The sequence below is a fragment of the Cucumis melo genome, chromosome 4 (assembly GCF_025177605.1).
Source record: "Cucumis melo cultivar AY chromosome 4, USDA_Cmelo_AY_1.0, whole genome shotgun sequence".
NCBI classification, from domain to species: Eukaryota; Viridiplantae; Streptophyta; class Magnoliopsida; order Cucurbitales; family Cucurbitaceae; genus Cucumis; species Cucumis melo.
Genome location: NC_066860.1, coordinates 33,289,042 through 33,306,889, shown reverse-complemented (window position 1 = coordinate 33,306,889; position 17,848 = coordinate 33,289,042). Strand labels below are relative to the sequence as shown.

The window sequence follows — 17,848 nt, the reverse complement described above, 5'->3', positions numbered from 1 at the left end:
ATGTGATATTAAAAAATCTATAATTATATTAATGACCTTTCTATCTCATTTACAATGCCGAAAACAACACATAAATTTCTTGTTTTTTAGAATTAAAAAAAAAAAAAAAAAGAAAGCAAGTACGATTAAATTCCTCTATTTGGAATTTAATTTTTCATTAGATACAACAATTCAAAACATTAGTATGAATTATTTTAAAAAGGATTTAGTTTAATTTTCTTAACCATTTTATCCATATTGTGGGAATTGGTGAAATTTTGTTGAAGAAAAAAGTATCATCAAATATGAATGCAAAGACTAACAAAATGATTAGATTTCCTAAATTGCTTCCTCCAAATAAGAACAATAAGAACATCTCGTGTTCTTGTTAGCTTTGTTAATTAAATTGATAGATGTAAATTACATCTGTATTTTGTATTTTAATTGTGATTTAGGTTTAATCTCCTTATGTTTTTGTCCTTTTATCATTTATTTCTTGGAAATTTGGAATAATTTTAATATTTTCAATCACTTCTAAATCCATCTTATGTTCTTTTTTTTGTTTTGTTTTTTTTTTTTTTTTGTGGTTGATAAAATAAATTGAATTAAATAATTTTAAATCAGTTTTAAAAACATGATTATTTTAAAACCAGCTTCGTACCGAATAATTTTTAATGGATGAGTAGCTTTTGAGAGGATAAAAGTGACTATAAATACCTTTATTTCAAGCCTATTTTAAAACTAATTATGTACAAGCTTTTTAGATTCTCCAAAAATCAAAAACAATTTTTTAAAAACTAATTTATTAAGTTTTATTTTATATAATTACTTCTTCACATAATCAAATCTATCTTTCTCCGGGTTTTTTAAATCACAAATATTTTTATCATCTTAATTTTTTTAGTCTAAAAATGTAAGAAATATTATTATTATTATTATTATTATTATTATTTTGATATTTTATATTCTCAAATTGAACATAATAAATTTTGAATTAACCAAAATTTAAAGTAAAAGATGACAATTGAGCAAATCCAAGTTAACATTTATGGATTGAAGGATCATGTAAAATTCTTATTCAAATGTTAGGACTAAGAACGTCCAATATATAAAAAAAAAATTAGAAACTAAATGGGTAATTATCTCATCAAAATTCAAAATTTTGTATTAACAAAAATAAAGTAAAATAAAAATAAAAATAAAAATAAAAATAAAAATAAAGTAAAATAAAAAATAAAAAACAACGCGTAAAAAGCACGCGCTGAAAACGTCTATGTTCGTCGGCATTGGCATCACCGTTGTATGGTCTAATCCCTATTTTGTCAATTCAGAATCAAAATCACTCTCTCTATTACTCTCTCTTTTGCTCGATTTCAACTCTCTCTATCTACCTGCATCCCGATCATTGACCCGCCAATTCTCCGTTTCCGCCACCGGAAACTCATCTCTCACGGCGGTGGTCCTCAAGAAACCGGCGAAGCCCACAGCCCGCCGCTATGACCGACAACCACCCTCGCCTCGATAACCTCCGCAGTACGTCTCAGCTTCTCCGAGAAGCTACAGCCTCCTTCACATCCAATCTCTTCACCTTTCTTTTTCTCTCTCTCCTTATCCTCTCCTTCCGGGTCGTCGTTGAAAATGGTACCCAATATGTCACCTCCTTCATTGATCGCGACCCTTCCCTCAAAGCTCTTCTCTCTCGCCTTGACATTGCAGGAGAGCAACGCCTTCTACGGACTTCCGAGGACTCGTCCTTGTCTGCATCTGTTGCCCGTCGCCAGCGCCGTCAGCGTCGTCGGCCTTTTCTGCATCTTACCCGCGTTGGAACCCTAGATGATGATATCTTCTCCGGAGATGGGGATGACGAGCGCGGCCTCTTTGGGACTAATCGGAATCACCCACCTAATGCCAGTTTTGTGTTTTTTACTCAATTCAGTTCGATCTCTGGGTTTTCGGATCTGGTCGTCGATGATGGAATTAGGGTTTCGGAAGTTGTTCGGTCGGGAGTGGGATTTAAAGCTCGGAGTTCTTCTTTTTCTAACGATAAGGAAAGCGCTGATGATCAGGAAGAAAAGGATAGAAGAATTGGAGGGGAAAATGTGCACCAGGATATGGATAGGCTTGTAGATTTGCAATTTTTTGTTAAAGGGCTTGAACTTGGTCGTCGGGACGCTGCAGCTCTGTTCTTCTTTGTGAGTTTTCTGTCTGCTGCTTATATCTGGGTGATGCTTGGCTTTCTTGTTACGTATTCATGGGCTTCGGGTATTGTATTCATTGCTGTCCTTAATGATCTAACGGAGAGGTTTGGTTCATTTGTTGGTATGGTATGGGATGGGTCAAGATTGGGGTTCAAGAGGCTTTCTGGGTTTATCTTGATGAGATGGGCTGTGAGAGACGCGCTAACCCAGCTTCTTGGGTTGTGGTATTTTGGTGAAATCGAAGATCAGTATTCATTTTTCAAGCTATTCGTTAGGTTGAAATTGATGCCATTTTCCATAATGTCTCCGTGGATTCGTGGTTATGAAAAAGAGATCTCTGGATTTCTGTTTGCCTGGTTTTTGCTAGATACTCTTGTCGCATTCATCTTTGCTGTGGATGCCTGGGTTGTTATTGTGGATGCAAGGCGGACTGGTAGAGAGATTTTGAAGGAAGGGTGTTATTTGATATTGACCATGTTAAACCAGGCTATTCAAATCAAGTGTTTGGAAGCCATCTGTTGTGGCTCTTTCTTGAGATGGGCTCTTGCAAGAGTTTGTGGAAAAAATGTTGCCATGTTTTTTCAGTCTGTGGGAGAGGTCTATTTCATGGTAGTTTGGCTTACCTTCTACTTTGCTGCTAAGTGTAGAGATGCCAAAGTGCAGGGCCAGAGGTTTGGCCGTAGAGAGTTGGAAGGTTTGATCGAGGGGCTTAGATAATGATGAATTGGCAGCTTTATAGGGGCAAGTTGCTGAACCAAAGGAAAGTTACTGGTAATTTTTCGTTGCTTTGTGCATCCCTTTTTTGCATTTCCAGATATCCAGCCGTATTTGCTTCTGTAGTGTCCCGAGCAATGTCCTCTGTATGTACCTTCTTTCTAGGCTGCATGCTACCTGTGTATATTTTACATCAGAATACTTTACAGGAATCATATCCATCCCGGTGGGATGCCTTGCTGACATCTGTTTTTTGGTGCTAAGATATTTAGGACTGTCCTAAGAATCTGCGCTGTAGATAAAACTATAGGCCTGTTAAGTATTTTCATTCCGTTCAGTATGGAGATTGAACTATATAGGCTTGAATATTGGAAAGTAGTGAAGGTTTCCTATTTGTCTGCTGGCATTCTTAGTATTGTTTACTTAAACTCATCTCTTAAATATTATAACTGGTCATGGTAATTGTCAAAGAAAGCTGCGTGCATGTTGTACACGCACAGTTACTAATTTACTAGTTATGGGCTTCCATCTGAATCAGAAGAAGTCAACCAATATGACCAGAAAGACTTGTAATTATTAATTTAATAGCTATGGGTTTGTATCTGAGATTCTGAGCAAGGTTAATCCAGTATCCTGGGTTTCTTTTTCTTTCTCTTTTTTTCTTTCTTTTTTTTTTGGGGGGGGGGGGGGGGGGGGGGTGGGGGGGTTGACTTGAATGATTATTAGACTGTTGTTGTATCGTTCGGGATGGGATCATTGAAGTTTATTGGACGAGGACACCACCAAGTCAAGTCTGTCTACATTTTTTTTTATGAATCTGTAACTTCAGGAATCAGAGATTAAGGTGAAGGAAGAAGAGGTTTAATCATTTGGTCCATGTGAGTAGTAATGATTTAAGGTGCTGTCGTGGTTAAAGTAAAAACTAAAAGCTGAGATTTTATCACAGCTCAAATTAGTTTGGGAGGGTTGGAAGTGTGATCCTTTTCTTGCTTTTTTTTCCCCTCTCAATATTACAATTTTAAATTATCTGAAGTAGAAAATTTTAGCACCTTTAGTTATGACGTATAGAGTACTGTCATCTGGGCTTGACAGCCTTGGTCTACTTGAAATTAGAGAAACTAACCTAGATTCTGCCGTTCTTGTAAGTTACCTTAGTGTTATTTAACGCTCAAGGGGCATTAAAATGCATTAGTAAGAGTCTTCTGTGTCTAAAGTGTAAGGCAAAAAATGATAGTCCAATAATTATGGTTAGGGTTTTTTTAAAAAATAAAAAAGAAGTCCGAAGCCATAACGCACAAGCCCAGTGCCTTAGAACGGAATAGGATTGTGCACGCTAAACCCAAGCCTTCTCAAGCAAGTGTAGCGCCTAGGCATGAGCCTTTAGAGGCTTTTTAAACATTGGTTTATCAAACTCCAACTACTCACAGTACTTCAACTTAATAAATATTCGTTGCTCCACAAGACAAATTAGTAGAAATACTGCAAATGACAAATTGAAATTGAATCAAATGGATCAACTATTATCTAGTGTAATGTTTTAGCTAACTGAACCGACCAACAAATATAGTTCAAACTAACAAAACTGACTCGATTAATTTATTTATTTCCAATTTGTGGTTTGCACCTTATATTTTAGTAGATTTTCTTTTGTTTGTTTGTTTATTATTATTATTATTTTTTTGGAATGGAGGAAATAGAAATAGGAAGACATCGGATTGAATTGATGGAAATCTTAAATTTATCTGTTTGAGTTTTCATGGAAGGTTTGAATTTGTTCAATTCTCACCAACCAAACCACGCGTGGGAGTGTAGGCAATAGAAATGCTTGGTTTTGCTCAACCGATCTGTTTGGTTTTCACATTTTCCTGATGTGTTGTGACGTGTGACTACATGGTTCACAGTTCACGTTTTATGGTGCATGAACTTTGTAAAGGACAAAGTTAGATATTTTTATTATCTTTCAAAATCAATGTGTGTTCTGTGGCTTGATTTTCTTGGAATCTTTCAAGTTCAACCACCTTTTAAGATGCCATTTCTCTTAAATTCGGGATAATTGTGGGGAAAACTATATATACAGTATAAACATATCTCAATTTACTTTCTTCTGTGCTGTCTAGATAGAAAATTTAAAGGTTTTTTTTTTATCACAAATGACGGATGAATTTTGCTGTTTCATTTGCTTTTGCTTAGAGATATTGAATCTGGGTTCTTGTACTCTGATTTTTTCAGTTGTGATCTTTTCTTTATCAATTTATGATTTAACAAATTTTCGATTTCTTGTAAAACTTTTACATCCCTCCCATGTGGGACCGACCATTTGAAGTTGAAATGACAAACCTAGTATGATATGTGCTACTCATTCGCAGGGTATGATGAGTGCATTAGATAAGTAGGACAAGCTACCAAGCTTGCTTATTAGATAATGTGATCTTCCTTTACAAACTAGGTTGAGTATATTGAGGTCGACCTAATCCCAATGCCAAAGAAAGGAGCTTGGGATTGTCCTTTAAAGTGGCTCAGCTAGATGCCTCCTCAAGTTTACCTTCCATCAATCTTCCTTGGTGTTTCCACCATCGGCTACATGCTTTACAGTACAATAAGAACACAACATCTGTGGACTAACACGTTGTACTGGCTCATACGAAGGAAACCAATGTAAGAGCACATTAGGGAAGAGGCGCGAGACCCAACAGGCATGAAATTCTGAAATGGAATGCTTTGACAAAAAGCATACATGTGATGAGATGATGGGGTATGTAAATCTAGCACAAAATGAGCTCATCTCAAGTGGGAAGACCATAGGAAAGAGAACATCCTAGTGAAGTGGATAGGTGATAAGCTTGATATCGGATGAACTCAAAACACATTTGAAAGAGGAGTTCAAACCTGCATTTTGAGGAAGGGGTGCTGTATAGCCTTAGTTGAACATCTAATTACTCTTGAAGGAACAGTGATCCCAAGGAAGTGCAAACATGCTGTCCTCTAAAGAAGATTTGACTTTCCATGCTAACATGAATTTGATCCAGTGAAGAAATTCTAGAGAGTAGACATTTTCCTTCACAAAAGATAAACTATAAATGCCTTGTTAGGCATGAGCTCATCTTGAAAGAGGATCGGAAAGAGTGGCTTACACCTAAATAAAAAGGTGTCGAGCTACATAAGACCCAACAAGTTTGAACTGTGCAAAATGAGGATGTTGTTAAGATAGGATAGAATTGCGCCCTAAATGGTCATGGATTCAGAACAAGGAACCTTTGGAAAGAGAATGCTTGCTTTTATAAGAAAGAGGGTGATGATTGATAGGCTGTTGCATAGCCTCAACAACGGATGAGCTCCTCTCGAGGATGAAAATAGTAGAAGCACTCTCCCCAAAAGAGGTAATGAGCTGTGATAGGCGTACCTCCATAGGCTCAGTTAGGAAAATAAGCGAGGATCTAGAAGAGAAGAAACTTTCGCACGCAGTTCAGTAGTACATACGAAATTCAGAACCGTTCACTAAGATATAGCCATATCGAGGTAGTGATATTTTCTTTGGTAAATGCGTTATTGAAGTACTTGATGACCCCCTTTTGGAGAACATCAGAGAGAAACCAACGCAGGAAAAAGGGAAATGACCCCAAATGAAATCCTAGCATTAGCACCCTACAGTTCAACACAGCATGTATAATGTGAGCATTCTCTAGCTAATGATGAATATTTGAACACAATAAACCTAGAAGACCTCCCAGTGGGGACTGAAAAGTGGCTAATGTGGGGAATTTTGGTACAATCAACAATTTTGATAGGGAATGTACTTTTACTTTCAAATTGAGGAGATGCTCTTTAATTGAAAGGCATTATGAGCACACACCATTCCTAAGTGTGCAAAGGACGTCTATTATTTTCTCACAAGTCATGATGCCCACAGCCGCATTACACTTGGTTAAAAGTATTTATATGAAAAATTACTGCAATAATGGCAATACCTTCATATGCTTAGGTGAATGGTAGTTTGACTTGGTATACTTTTGATTTAAGATGGCAGGTCAACTTTGAAAAATATCTCATTTTTAATAGTATGTAATTGTTTGTGGGTACTAAAGCAATATCGTTAATAACTACATACTACAATGTGTCAAAATTATCCTTTTTATAAGAAGCAAGTGTTAGATTACCATTGAGGCACGCCGTGCTTCTACTTATTGAGTCCCTTGAACTATTTAACGTTGACACACACCAAGCAAAAAATGAAGAAAAAAAAAGCTCTTCGTTTAGGTTTTATTAACATCTTCAATGATACTGAACACATTGGTAGAAAGCAAATACATGTTCGAGTCCTATACGATGATTCCTCTTCAAGGTCAAATTTTGTCGAGGATTATAAGGAAATGGAACTAATATAATAATGATAATAATTTCTCAACATTCTTGTTTAATATTCCTATTTCTTTCTTTTGACTAATGGGGGGTGGAAGAACAAATCATTGACAAGTTTTTTATTTAAATTATTATTTAAGTTTAAATGCAGGTTTCAATGTCGGAGTGATATTTCATTCATAAATCAAATCCACGAAAATGATTTGGTTTCAAGAGAAAATATTCAATTCAACAAAGTTAATTTCCACAAAACACAGACGGTCTATATTGAAAAATGAGATAATTGCAAATATAGCAATTATATTCAAAATAATGAAGTATATAACAACATTTTAAAAAAGTTGCAAATATAACAAAATCTGTCAAAATCTATCAATGATAGAAATAGATCGGTGATAGATCATGTAACAAATGTTGGTCTATCAATAAACCATAAGAATCTATCAATGATAAAAGTCTCACCGATAAACTTTGCTATATTTGCAATTTTTTAAAAATATTGCTACATACTTAATAATTATTCTAAAATTTGTTACCCATTATAATCATCCAAGAAAAATTATCAATTTCATTGAACGAATAATCTTTAATATAGTTTTCAAAAAAGAAAAAAAAAGATAATATTTAATTTATTAAAATTTTAATAAGACCTTGATTTAGTATTTGTCAATTCCTCCTCCTTCGATAATGTATTAAAATGCTAAGATATCATAAATTACTTCGATTTTCATGAAAAAAAATGAAAAGAGAGGTTGCATCGGCTATGATTCCATTATCGACTATAATTTCAAGGATCTTTGAACCCTAAGGGTGTGTAAATAATCATACTTCTAACGTTTGGACACTACTTTATTTGGCTTTTGCACACCTTCAATCAATGTAAATTAATCATTAAATGTACCTTAAAAAACCATCCCATGGTTTATATTAATATGGTAGGAAGTTACCAATGCCCTGCAAGAGTAGTGAAGAATTACTTTGTAATCCATTCATGTAACCTGCAAAAAATCTTAATAAAACATAAATGATTTGATAACATGACTACTCAGTAACATGAAAGCTTGACTAAAAAAGAAAAAAACCCTATGTAATAATCGCTATTATCTTGGAGAATGCCCCATGGTAAGAGTAAGGGTTTTTACAAGGGATCGTTTTCCATCTTTGTACCAAGCAAAACTTGTTACCTAAGAACGTCCTTGAGATATAACCAAGACAACGATGGACTGTCGCCCCATTTTCCTTTGTGTACTGGTTCTGGTAACATTGACAAGGATTGTATCCTCGTTTAATCACCCGTTGTCGATAGACCTCGAATCTTAACATCGTAGTATACTTCTTCAACTCTTCGCAGGTCATACTTCATGCCTGTTGCAATGGAATGATTCATATGAGAAGATCAAATGAAAATGAAAATCACGGGATGAAGAAAATGATAGAGGATTTGGATGTAGGGCAAAACCCATCGCTTTGACTGCAAAAGCTAGAGCGGCAAAGTGGCCATGGGAGCCCCCACAAAGTGATAATGTAAGCCCAACGCACAGACAGTGCGCCACAATTTGAAAAACCTCTCCCTGTGGAATACCACGCCACCCCTAACTCAAGAGGGAAGCGCTCGGCCTCGGGCTACTTTTTATATGAGAAGATGAAATGCAAAAGGAACATGAATAGACACACGTGTGTGTAAACAAAGATCATACCATCAAATTTTTTGCGGAGAAAATCATTTCGAAGATTAAGCATACGGAAGGCTGCATGAAGATCGGTAAAAAACTTGAGCACCTTTCTTGGACAATCATAGTCTCCAACTGTCACTTGGTTGACAACATATCGTGGCTACAAAAAGGGTTAACACCAAATTTATTATAAGTTATAAATGCAAGGACTTAAGCATGATAGATATTAGATAGCATCTCAAATGGAATAACTCTTCAACTATAATTGAACTTTTTTGTAATCCTGATATAATTATTTTCTTCCAAGTCAAAGTATCAGTACTAAAAGTTCTAAAAATTCTCACCAATTCATTGGACATGAAACATATTCCTGCAAAATAAACAAAGATATCCAAATCAGCAACCCAACATGGCTAAATTGTAGAAGAATCGTTGGAGAGAAAGCATACTGGCTCGGAACTACAGAGCTCCGTTGCATGAAAATTGGACACAAAAAACTCTACATAAACTACCAATTCGAACTCCACTATCAAACCAACATATCCTTTTCCTGTGCAATGCTCTTTACAGAAATCAACCACATCACTAATTCTCCTATGCCATATCTCTAAATTATTGGAACTTGATTCTTTTCTTATAAACATTCATTAATTGAGAGCAAAAGTTATTGTCAAAACTGTGTTAACACAATACACCATTAAGATACTGGTTCTTATCAGAAGAAAATGCACCATCATCACCAATAAGGAAGGCAAAAAAGAAAACGGGTGATGCATTAAGAAAACGGAAGTTTCCTTCCTTCCAAGAAGGATTATATATCACAGATCCCCACACATTGAAGAAATGGCAGTTATTTCTCTCAAGAAAGACCACAGGTTCACAAAACTACAAAATAAACATGGAAGGTAAAAGAAACCGGTGTTTACAAATTACAAACTGCAAGGTTTGCTTCATAGCAATTAGCAACTTGCTTGCCTAGGAGCTTCCGTATAAAAAGGATTGCCAGAGTGACGTGCTATGAAACAAAAATTTGTGATTACATATAGTGAAATAGACAATAGAAATGCATTATAATATAAAAATAAAGTATAAAACTAGCAAAAATAAGTATGTGTGTAATAAAAATACTCCAATGCCTCAAATGTCAAGAGAAGATGAAAGAATATATATATTAATATTCCATTTCTTTATAAGAGGCCCAAAAGTGATAAAGGGGGAATCAAAAGCAAGAAAAGGAAACTAAAAAACAACTAAGTGCTTGACAGAGAGCATCGTCAGGCACACTTTTTATAACCTCTAAATACGTCTCATTGAAACTTGAGGTAAGAAATATATGAAATTATTGAAAGCTCACCAATAAGATAGTCTTCAACATCCAAATTGAAGTCAGATTCATTTACTGCAATTAGACCAAAAAAACAAAGTAATGAGTTCATTTCTAAGCTTGCCATTTCAGAGTAGACATAAAATAGGCAGAGCATATTGATGAAATCATGAACAACTCAATAACGGCAGAAAGTTCTAAACACAAGGATTCAATAATCAGTTCCCTTTGTTCCACACTGGTGAAAGCAATGATATAGAGAAGAGTGACTAGGGAAAAGTATAAATTAGAATATTATTTAAAAGTAAATACTGAGATAACTTATATAGTTAAGATAAAAGGTAAATTGCACTATTGAGGTGAAATAGCAAAAAAAAAAAAGTAGTAATTATGCATGACGCAAAGCTTTTTATGGACAAATTCAATAGACTAAAATATGAGGTTTGAATATCAATGCAGTCAGGGACTCAGGTTATAGACTAAAATATGATTATGATGATAGGCAATTCAATCATGACACAAATGCAGAAGAGAGACAACCATCCTATAAAGTTCATTAAACTCAAACACTTAATTTAAAGTCAAATGTGAAACGAAAAGAAATACATACGCCCAAGTTTTTCCTCGGCTTCGGGGTGCAGAAGAAGTTCTCCCGTTTCTAGCCAATGAATAAAAGCAAGCAACGAAACAGCTGTCTGTGTCTCACTCCTCCAGTCTCCGTGATACCTAAATGAAAACGTAAGGAACGCACTAGCAACTTGCAAAAAACAAGATCCACACAGCAATATGAATCGTGAAAGAACATCCAAGAAAAATGTAGACCACGAATAGTAATCTCACCTATAGTAAAGACCAGGGCTCTCGCGAAGAATTTCAGCAAGTTGCTTGTAGAACGACTTCAATAAACCAACCTGCGCTTTTGGCTTCTCAAGAACCTCTACACCAGAAAATCAAGGAAAATAGAAATTTCATATTTGAGTAATCTGACCATAATGAATCCCAACCAACTACATTTTGGTCTCATGACTCAATATATCGAAAACAGGAAATAGAACGAAAGAGAAACTCTTCATCTCCTTCAATAACCAGAACCACACAAACAAAATCCTCCAAATCACAGAAGCATTTCAACAGCGAATTTCAGTACATCATCATGCAGATAAAAATTCAATACCAGGAGTGAGACGAGACTGATGAACCAGAAGCAAGCTGGCCTGTATCAACCTCGTGGAGGACTCGATCTCCATAGCCACACTTCGAATGCGGTCACGTAAGCTTCCAGAATCTTGAAGTTGAGCTCTGAAATGCTCGAATTGCTTCTCCACCGAAGAAGATGAGGCAAGGGCGTCGGTGTCGGCGTTAGTGCCAGCCATGGTGGAAGAGGAACAGAATGAAGAAGTACGGGTCGAACGGTGACGGCTGATCCGCAGTGGAAGACGAGAAACAGCAATGAATTGGAGGGAATGTAAGCAGAGAATTAGGGGATAGGTTTTAGGGTTTGGATTAGGGTTTAAGGAGTGAGAGAGAATAAAGTAAGCATTTCGAAGCGCTGAGTTCATCGTTCGACTGTGGCAGCAACACTGCTATGCTATTTATTGGAAGCTTTACTATTTTTGTAGCCTATGAGCGCCACTGTGACGAATCTCACATTTTTGTTTGTAATATCTATCTTCCAAGGGAAAAATGTTTTGTTTTCCTATCTAAGTTTTTGATTGTGTATATTTATTTCCTAGATTCTAAAATATTATAATTTTAATTCTAATGGAATCGAATTCTAAGTTGAATTTTATTTCAATTTGGTTCGAGATTTCAATATTTACAATTTTAATCTCAATTTTCACTTCATACTTATTATTGGTCCTCATTGTTGATGTATTTAAAATAATTAAACAAATTATAGTTAATTAAATTTTACTATTCTTCATCGTTCTTTAAATTAAATTTAAAATCTTACGTCATAATTATTTTAAATTAATTAATAAATATTGATCTTTGTAAGTGAGTATTTAATGAACAATTGAGGTTAAAAATACAACATCTTGAAATCTAAGAACTGTATTGAAATAAACTCAAATCTTAAAAGTAAATTGTAACATTTTGATATCTAGGGACTAAAGTTAAACTAAAATCAAAAGGACCAAATGTATAACATTTCGAAATTTTAGACTAAATTAAAACTAAACCCAAAATCTAAGGACCAATTACAAACCTCAAACAACTCACCTCCGCTTCTTCTTAACACCATCTTTATTTAAGTTTGGGTTATTTTGAACTATATCGAATTTAGCTCACAGTTCACCCCAAACTATACTTATATTGGTTATTGTTTAAAATATTTTACTTCAATTTTTTTGTTATCAACTCCAACAATTCATTCTCTCCTAAAAAAAATTAATAATAATAAAATAATTGAGTCTGTTTAACTAGATTTTGGAAGTTATGTCCAATAGATCATTGAATATTTATAGCTATGCTAACATAAGTACATAAAATTTAAATACGACATTTTGCATATCCTTAAAAATTGAAAAAGTAACCAACACTAAGATAAGTTCTATTTAAAATACCTTGGAAAGTTACTTATTATTTATTTATTTAGAAATATAATCTACCTTCTAAATTAAGATAATTGCGAGTATTTACAAATTTTTTTTGTTGACGTTTAAGGAATCATTTAGAATGCAACATAACAAACATGTTATTCTAAAACAATCTTATCACAAAGGCTATTATTTAAACTTAAAATCTACATCTTAATTGGTACATCCATTCATTCATTTTCACACATCTTAATCCACCATTTCAAAAATGCTCATTTTCTTTATTATTATTATTTTAAATAGTCATTTTCTTCCTAAAACTTCCCTTTCCAACTTTTATTTTTTTTATATTATCATATTTCTTTCATTCCAATATTGATTTTACTACAAATATGTTTTTTTTTTTCTCAAAAATAATATAAAATACCGATATTATCTCATTCTTGTCCATATATTAGCATGAGCACATCTTTGTTTATGTACAATTTAAATTTGTGTTTCTATTTGTTTCGTTAAAAATCGAATAAACTTTTAAGATGATAATAGATGTATTGTTTGCAAGACTTATAATATTTACCATGAAAAACTTTATAGTAACTTTATATTATCATAAAGTAAAAGAAAGTTAATAAAAATACAAACTTTTAATTTAATGTGTGTTCTTGATATGCTCCAACTTTTTAAAACGAAATCAACAAATTTAATAGAAATCAAAGTTTATTTTACGCCCATAAACTTCCAATTTTATATAAAACAATTTCGTAATTTTATATTATGAAAAACAACTAATTTATTTGACATAAAAATTGAGTTTTTATAGAAGCATTATGACGTCAGTTTTTATGTTTGTGGGACCCTTTGGACCTGAGATTGAATTGAATTTGAAGGAAAAGGCATATTATTTTTTCTTTTTTCCCTAATTTGATTATTTTCAATCAAAAGTCTCCAAAGGTCGGCCGCTACCCCACAAATCGTAGCCGTTTGATTTTCCACCTTCCATCCAGAGTCCAATCTCGACCGTTCTCTTCGCTTCCACTCTTTGACCATTGCCGATCACCACCGTCGAATACGGCCTCTCATATTAACAGCCATGGGTTTTTGATTAAGACCCTTTTCCTTTTCCTTTTTTCTTTTCCCCCCCTTAAACTAGAATTTTATCGATCGTATTCTTGGAATTGTAGTCTTGTTCGAAGCATGTTAATGGGCAGCCATAGCCAGTTCTTTGAACGAACTCGCTCAGCGTTTAAACGCCGTCGAAAGAGAGAACTATAGTGTTGTTATGTATATGTATATATATGGCAATTGGCATGAATTGCTACTGTTTATTTGATTTTTAATTTTTGCCCATTTTCGTTTTCAATGCGTTCATCGTCATCAGTGGTGTTAATTAGCTTTCTGTAATTGCACACTGACCTGTGAACCTCTTTTTTCCTGTACTACCCACCCATCTTGTTCGTTCGAGCTAAAAGGAGCTTTCGTTCGTGGTTTTTGATCGTACTTGCTGTGAAATTAAGGTAAGTTGTTTGTGAAAATCACATAAATGGATTGTTAATTAAATTACTACGAATGGGTTGCTTTGTGTTTGCTCTTAAGTATTCGTTTCTTGAAATGGTGGAAATTTTGGTTGTTTTTTTTTTCTTTAGTTGTTTGTTTGGATTTGTTAACACACTCAATATGGGAAAACTTGTATGTTTTTGCATCTAGATGGTTCCTTCTGGTTATGAATCGGATGTCATTCAGTGGGGTCTTCGTCTTTTTGATGGTGATTCAGTTTTTAATTCTGGGTATTACGGGGAGATGACAGCCGTAGATGACTATTACCCTGGGAATTATTATAGAGATCATTACAATTTAGAACACACTTGTGTGGAGAATGATGAGATTATTGCACGAACTCTGCAAGAAAATTTGTCACACTTATCAATTACAGACTCCTCTAGATGTCCATTTGAAAGAGAGGATCAATTGCGAGGTCCCATATACACAACTGCTTGGAATAATCCATTTCCAAGGAATAATAATAGTTCAGGTATTCAATAACCCTTTCTATTTCAGTGTTCATTTCAGTCTGTGTAGCGAATTTTTGTTAGCTTGAGGACATTTAATTTCTTACTGCAGAGAGCATTTCTGTCGAGGAAGATATTGAAACTATGGATCCTTCTAGTTCATGTTCTAGTCCTGGGGACGAGGATTTCTCCTATTTATATGCACTTGATGGTGAAGAACTCTGGAGATTCAATCAAGTGATCCCTGTTCCTGTAGGTTTGAATATTTAAAGCACCGCTTGTACCTATACCTATTTCTGCATAATCATTTTCCCTTCACATGTTCTTGGAGGTCTTCAAGATGTCTGTCTGTTTGTTTTTTGCTACCAGTTTCCATTATTTCTTGACTTTTGTATAACCTCCATATGTATTTTGTTATGGTCATACTGTGGGATGCAAGATAATGATTTGTTCTAAAGAAAGGCACTGGACATTTCTTTTTCTTTCTTATCTGTGGATCTTAAATGTTTATCATATGAACTCTGTGTACAGTAAAAGAAACTTTTGTGTGTAATTTCTACAGCTTGTTGCTGTAGTTCTTTGTGGATTCTTAGTTGTGACGATTTAATTTTTTTTATCTGTATGTTTTCTGAGGGTTCAATTTTGGGACTAACCCGTTATGTTAATTGAGCAGCATGTTCCAAGAATTAATGGAGAAATTCCATCAGTTGATGAAGCAGCTTCTGATCATGAAAGGCTGCTGGACAGGTATCTTAAAAATTTGTACTTGAAGAAATTGTTTTTGAAAACGTACAATAAGAGAAACCTGCTAGGCCATAGCCTTCTGTTTTTTCATTACAAATAGATTTCTATTTTCTGTCATAATGTTTGGCATTGCTAATAAAAAGATATTAGTATGATATCATTGTGCTGAATATACAAGTTCCCTCTACAATACTCTGTTGAATTGATTGATATTAGCTATTAAAACTGATGATGAATTTTCCTCTCAATTCAGATTACAAGTGTATGACTTCGTTGAACGAAAGGTTCAAGGTGATGGCAATTGTCAGGTTTGTTGTTCTCAGCTTTCTCTCTCTTCTTCCTTTCCTTTTCCCCAACTGGATTTATATTCATTTTAAAATAATGGTTATGGGTTCAGTCATATTCTTTCTGTATTCTTCCCCAGTTTCGTGCATTATCTGATCAATTATATGGAACACCCGACAATCACGAGCTGGTGAGACAGAAAGTTGTAAATCAGGTTTGTCATCCTAGAAAACAGAAACAATATACTTAATACGAATTTGTTTGGTTATCTTGCATTTTACCACAACTCTAAGTCTTCAATTTGTTTGTTTTCATGCCAAAAGCTTATGGCACATCCAGAGATTTATGAGGGATATGTGCCAATGGCATATGATGAGTACTTGGAAAAGATGTCCAGGTTCTAACAGTTGTGTTGTATCTTTGATTTCTTTTTCTTTTCTTTACTCTCCTTCAAAACACCATGTTAACCTTTTACTTCTATGAAGCAGGAATGGGGAATGGGGGGATCATGTCACTTTACAAGCAGCCGTGGACTCGGTAGGTCTACATAGAATTCATTGCCTTAATTTTCTTTCAACGAAGTTTTTTCTTGTTATATGTCAATATATTCTAGATAATTCCCTTGGTTATCTGCTATTGTATCTGTTGCTTCAAGAACATGATTTGGCATGCAGCTTACAATATGAAGTTCGTTACACATGAATTTCATCCTTGTCTAACATCGCAAGTATCCTCTGATGCAGTATGATGTGCAAATATTTGTTTTAACTTCTTTCAAGGATAACTGCTGCATAGAGATTCTTCCAAATTCTCAGAAGACAAAAGGAGGTAAAGGATACGTATTTGTAGATGACCGGTGATCTTACTATTCTCTTGATTTTTAACTTTCTCATCCCTCGCATCTCTTCTCTTCTTCCATTATATTATTGTATTCTGCTGCAATTATAATTCTCATCATCATAAAGTCATACACTTGTAATCTCGACAATGGTTTAATCCTCGGTTTTATTTGTCATTCTTCATTGTTTTTAAGTTTACTTACATGGAATACTTGGCTCAGGTCCTTCATTTTTCTTCCTCATCAATTTATTGGTCTTTGACTATAGCTATACCGTGCATTTGCAGTGATTTTCTTGAGTTTCTGGGCAGAGGTGCATTACAACTCAATTCATCCTCAGGGAGGTAAATACTATTCTCTGTTCTCTATTGTGTTTCCGTTGCTTGAATTGGTCGTCTGATAAAATAACCAAGAGCTAAGCCTACGAAATGGGAGAAAAAGAAGGAAAAGAAAGCAGACTTGTTTGCTTTAGCAACCCTTGACCCTTCTAAGTTATTCTTCATTACGAGGATGCCTAATGTATATTTAGTTAAATAGAAAGAAATAAAGTGACATTCTGTGAGAAGTTACTTTCATTTTTTTTTTCAAACATGCCAACAAGGCTTAGACGATTTAGGACGTCAATGGTTGACGCTTTCAAAACTTTTTGGGAATATTTAATATATAATATGTTTATCACCTTCGAGGCCTCAGCGATAAGGGACATATTCATAACTTTGTTTGTTTGAGCTTTTACTTTGTTCTAGCTTGATCCATTTTGTTGTTTTGATATTCATTCAGGTATGCCATCAACTGGAGATTCCCCACCCAGTGAGTTGAGAAAGAAGAAAAGATGGTGGAAGTTTGGAAACAAGCATTGATAAGCCCCCTACTGCCTCAGACTCCTAACTTTTTTGGTCCTGTTACTGCTACACATCTATTTTTCAAGCGCGATCCTTTGTTAGGATTTACATTCACCAATATTGGCTAATATTCACATGCCTTGAAGTCTTTTATAACAAAGACAAAGCACATTGATCTTTTCCTTCTTTTTCTGCTGTTGTTCCCCCATAATGCTTAAGCAGGGTTGTTTGTATTTGGTTATTTTTGTAGTTGTATACAGTTTGGTCTAATTGGTTGGAATCTTGAGGGAGAAACAGATTGTAATGATTCTTTTGACAGAAATGCAAATGTATTTCCCTGAAAGTATCA

General features: G+C 34.5%; 3 protein-coding genes across 5 annotated transcripts; 2 read left to right on the top strand and 1 right to left on the bottom strand.

Annotated features, from left to right (window-relative positions):
* Positions 1 to 1,276: 1,276 nt before the first annotated feature.
* Positions 1,277 to 3,297, top strand: LOC103486487 (uncharacterized). Its single transcript, XM_051084178.1, has one exon. It carries the CDS (start codon positions 1,476 to 1,478, stop codon positions 2,892 to 2,894), a length of 1,419 nt encoding a protein of 472 aa, XP_050940135.1. The 5' UTR covers positions 1,277 to 1,475; the 3' UTR covers positions 2,895 to 3,297.
* A 4,913-nt stretch (positions 3,298 to 8,210) lies between these two features.
* On the bottom strand, positions 8,211 to 11,896 carry LOC103486488 (uncharacterized). The gene is made up of 7 exons (XM_008444467.3): positions 11,419 to 11,896; positions 11,085 to 11,181; positions 10,855 to 10,970; positions 10,275 to 10,319; positions 9,265 to 9,290; positions 8,945 to 9,080; positions 8,211 to 8,612 (listed from the first exon to the last, which is right to left on the bottom strand). The coding sequence occupies exons 1-7, from the start codon at positions 11,801 to 11,803 to the stop codon at positions 8,533 to 8,535; spliced, it is 885 nt and encodes a 294-aa protein (XP_008442689.1). The 5' UTR covers positions 11,804 to 11,896; the 3' UTR covers positions 8,211 to 8,532.
* A 2,011-nt stretch (positions 11,897 to 13,907) lies between these two features.
* On the top strand, positions 13,908 to 17,842 carry LOC103486490 (OVARIAN TUMOR DOMAIN-containing deubiquitinating enzyme 10). Of its 3 annotated transcripts, none has more exons than XM_008444470.3 (11): positions 13,915 to 14,298; positions 14,489 to 14,813; positions 14,903 to 15,042; positions 15,464 to 15,537; positions 15,788 to 15,842; positions 15,959 to 16,033; positions 16,143 to 16,216; positions 16,308 to 16,356; positions 16,563 to 16,647; positions 16,945 to 17,001; positions 17,438 to 17,842. In XM_008444470.3, the coding sequence occupies exons 2-11, from the start codon at positions 14,489 to 14,491 to the stop codon at positions 17,515 to 17,517; spliced, it is 1,014 nt and encodes a 337-aa protein (XP_008442692.1). In that variant the 5' UTR covers positions 13,915 to 14,298; the 3' UTR covers positions 17,518 to 17,842. The 3 variants fall into 3 exon arrangements, with proteins under 3 accessions (XP_008442693.1, XP_008442692.1, XP_016899741.1); XM_017044252.2 differs by having other exon boundaries at positions 13,916 to 14,298; positions 14,715 to 14,813; XM_008444471.3 differs by lacking the exons at positions 16,945 to 17,001; positions 17,438 to 17,842 and having other exon boundaries at positions 13,908 to 14,298; positions 16,494 to 16,631.
* The last annotated feature ends 6 nt before the right edge of the window (positions 17,843 to 17,848 follow it).

Coding starts and splice junctions, on each gene's coding strand:
- LOC103486487 (XM_051084178.1), top strand. CDS start 1,476: ATGACCGACAACCACCCTCGCCTCGATAACCTCCGCAGTACGTCTCAG.
- LOC103486488 (XM_008444467.3), bottom strand. CDS start 11,803: ATGAACTCAGCGCTTCGAAATGCTTACTTTATTCTCTCTCACTCCTTA. Junction 10,320..10,854: donor AGCCGAGGAAAAACTTGGGC/GTATGTATTTCT, acceptor GTCTAATTGCAG/TAAATGAATCTGACTTCAAT. Junction 9,291..10,274: donor TGTTGAAGACTATCTTATTG/GTGAGCTTTCAA, acceptor TTTATTTTGCAG/GAATATGTTTCATGTCCAAT.
- LOC103486490 (XM_008444470.3), top strand. CDS start 14,489: ATGGTTCCTTCTGGTTATGAATCGGATGTCATTCAGTGGGGTCTTCGT. Junction 16,034..16,142: donor GACAGAAAGTTGTAAATCAG/GTTTGTCATCCT, acceptor TCATGCCAAAAG/CTTATGGCACATCCAGAGAT. Junction 17,002..17,437: donor CTCAATTCATCCTCAGGGAG/GTAAATACTATT, acceptor ATATTCATTCAG/GTATGCCATCAACTGGAGAT.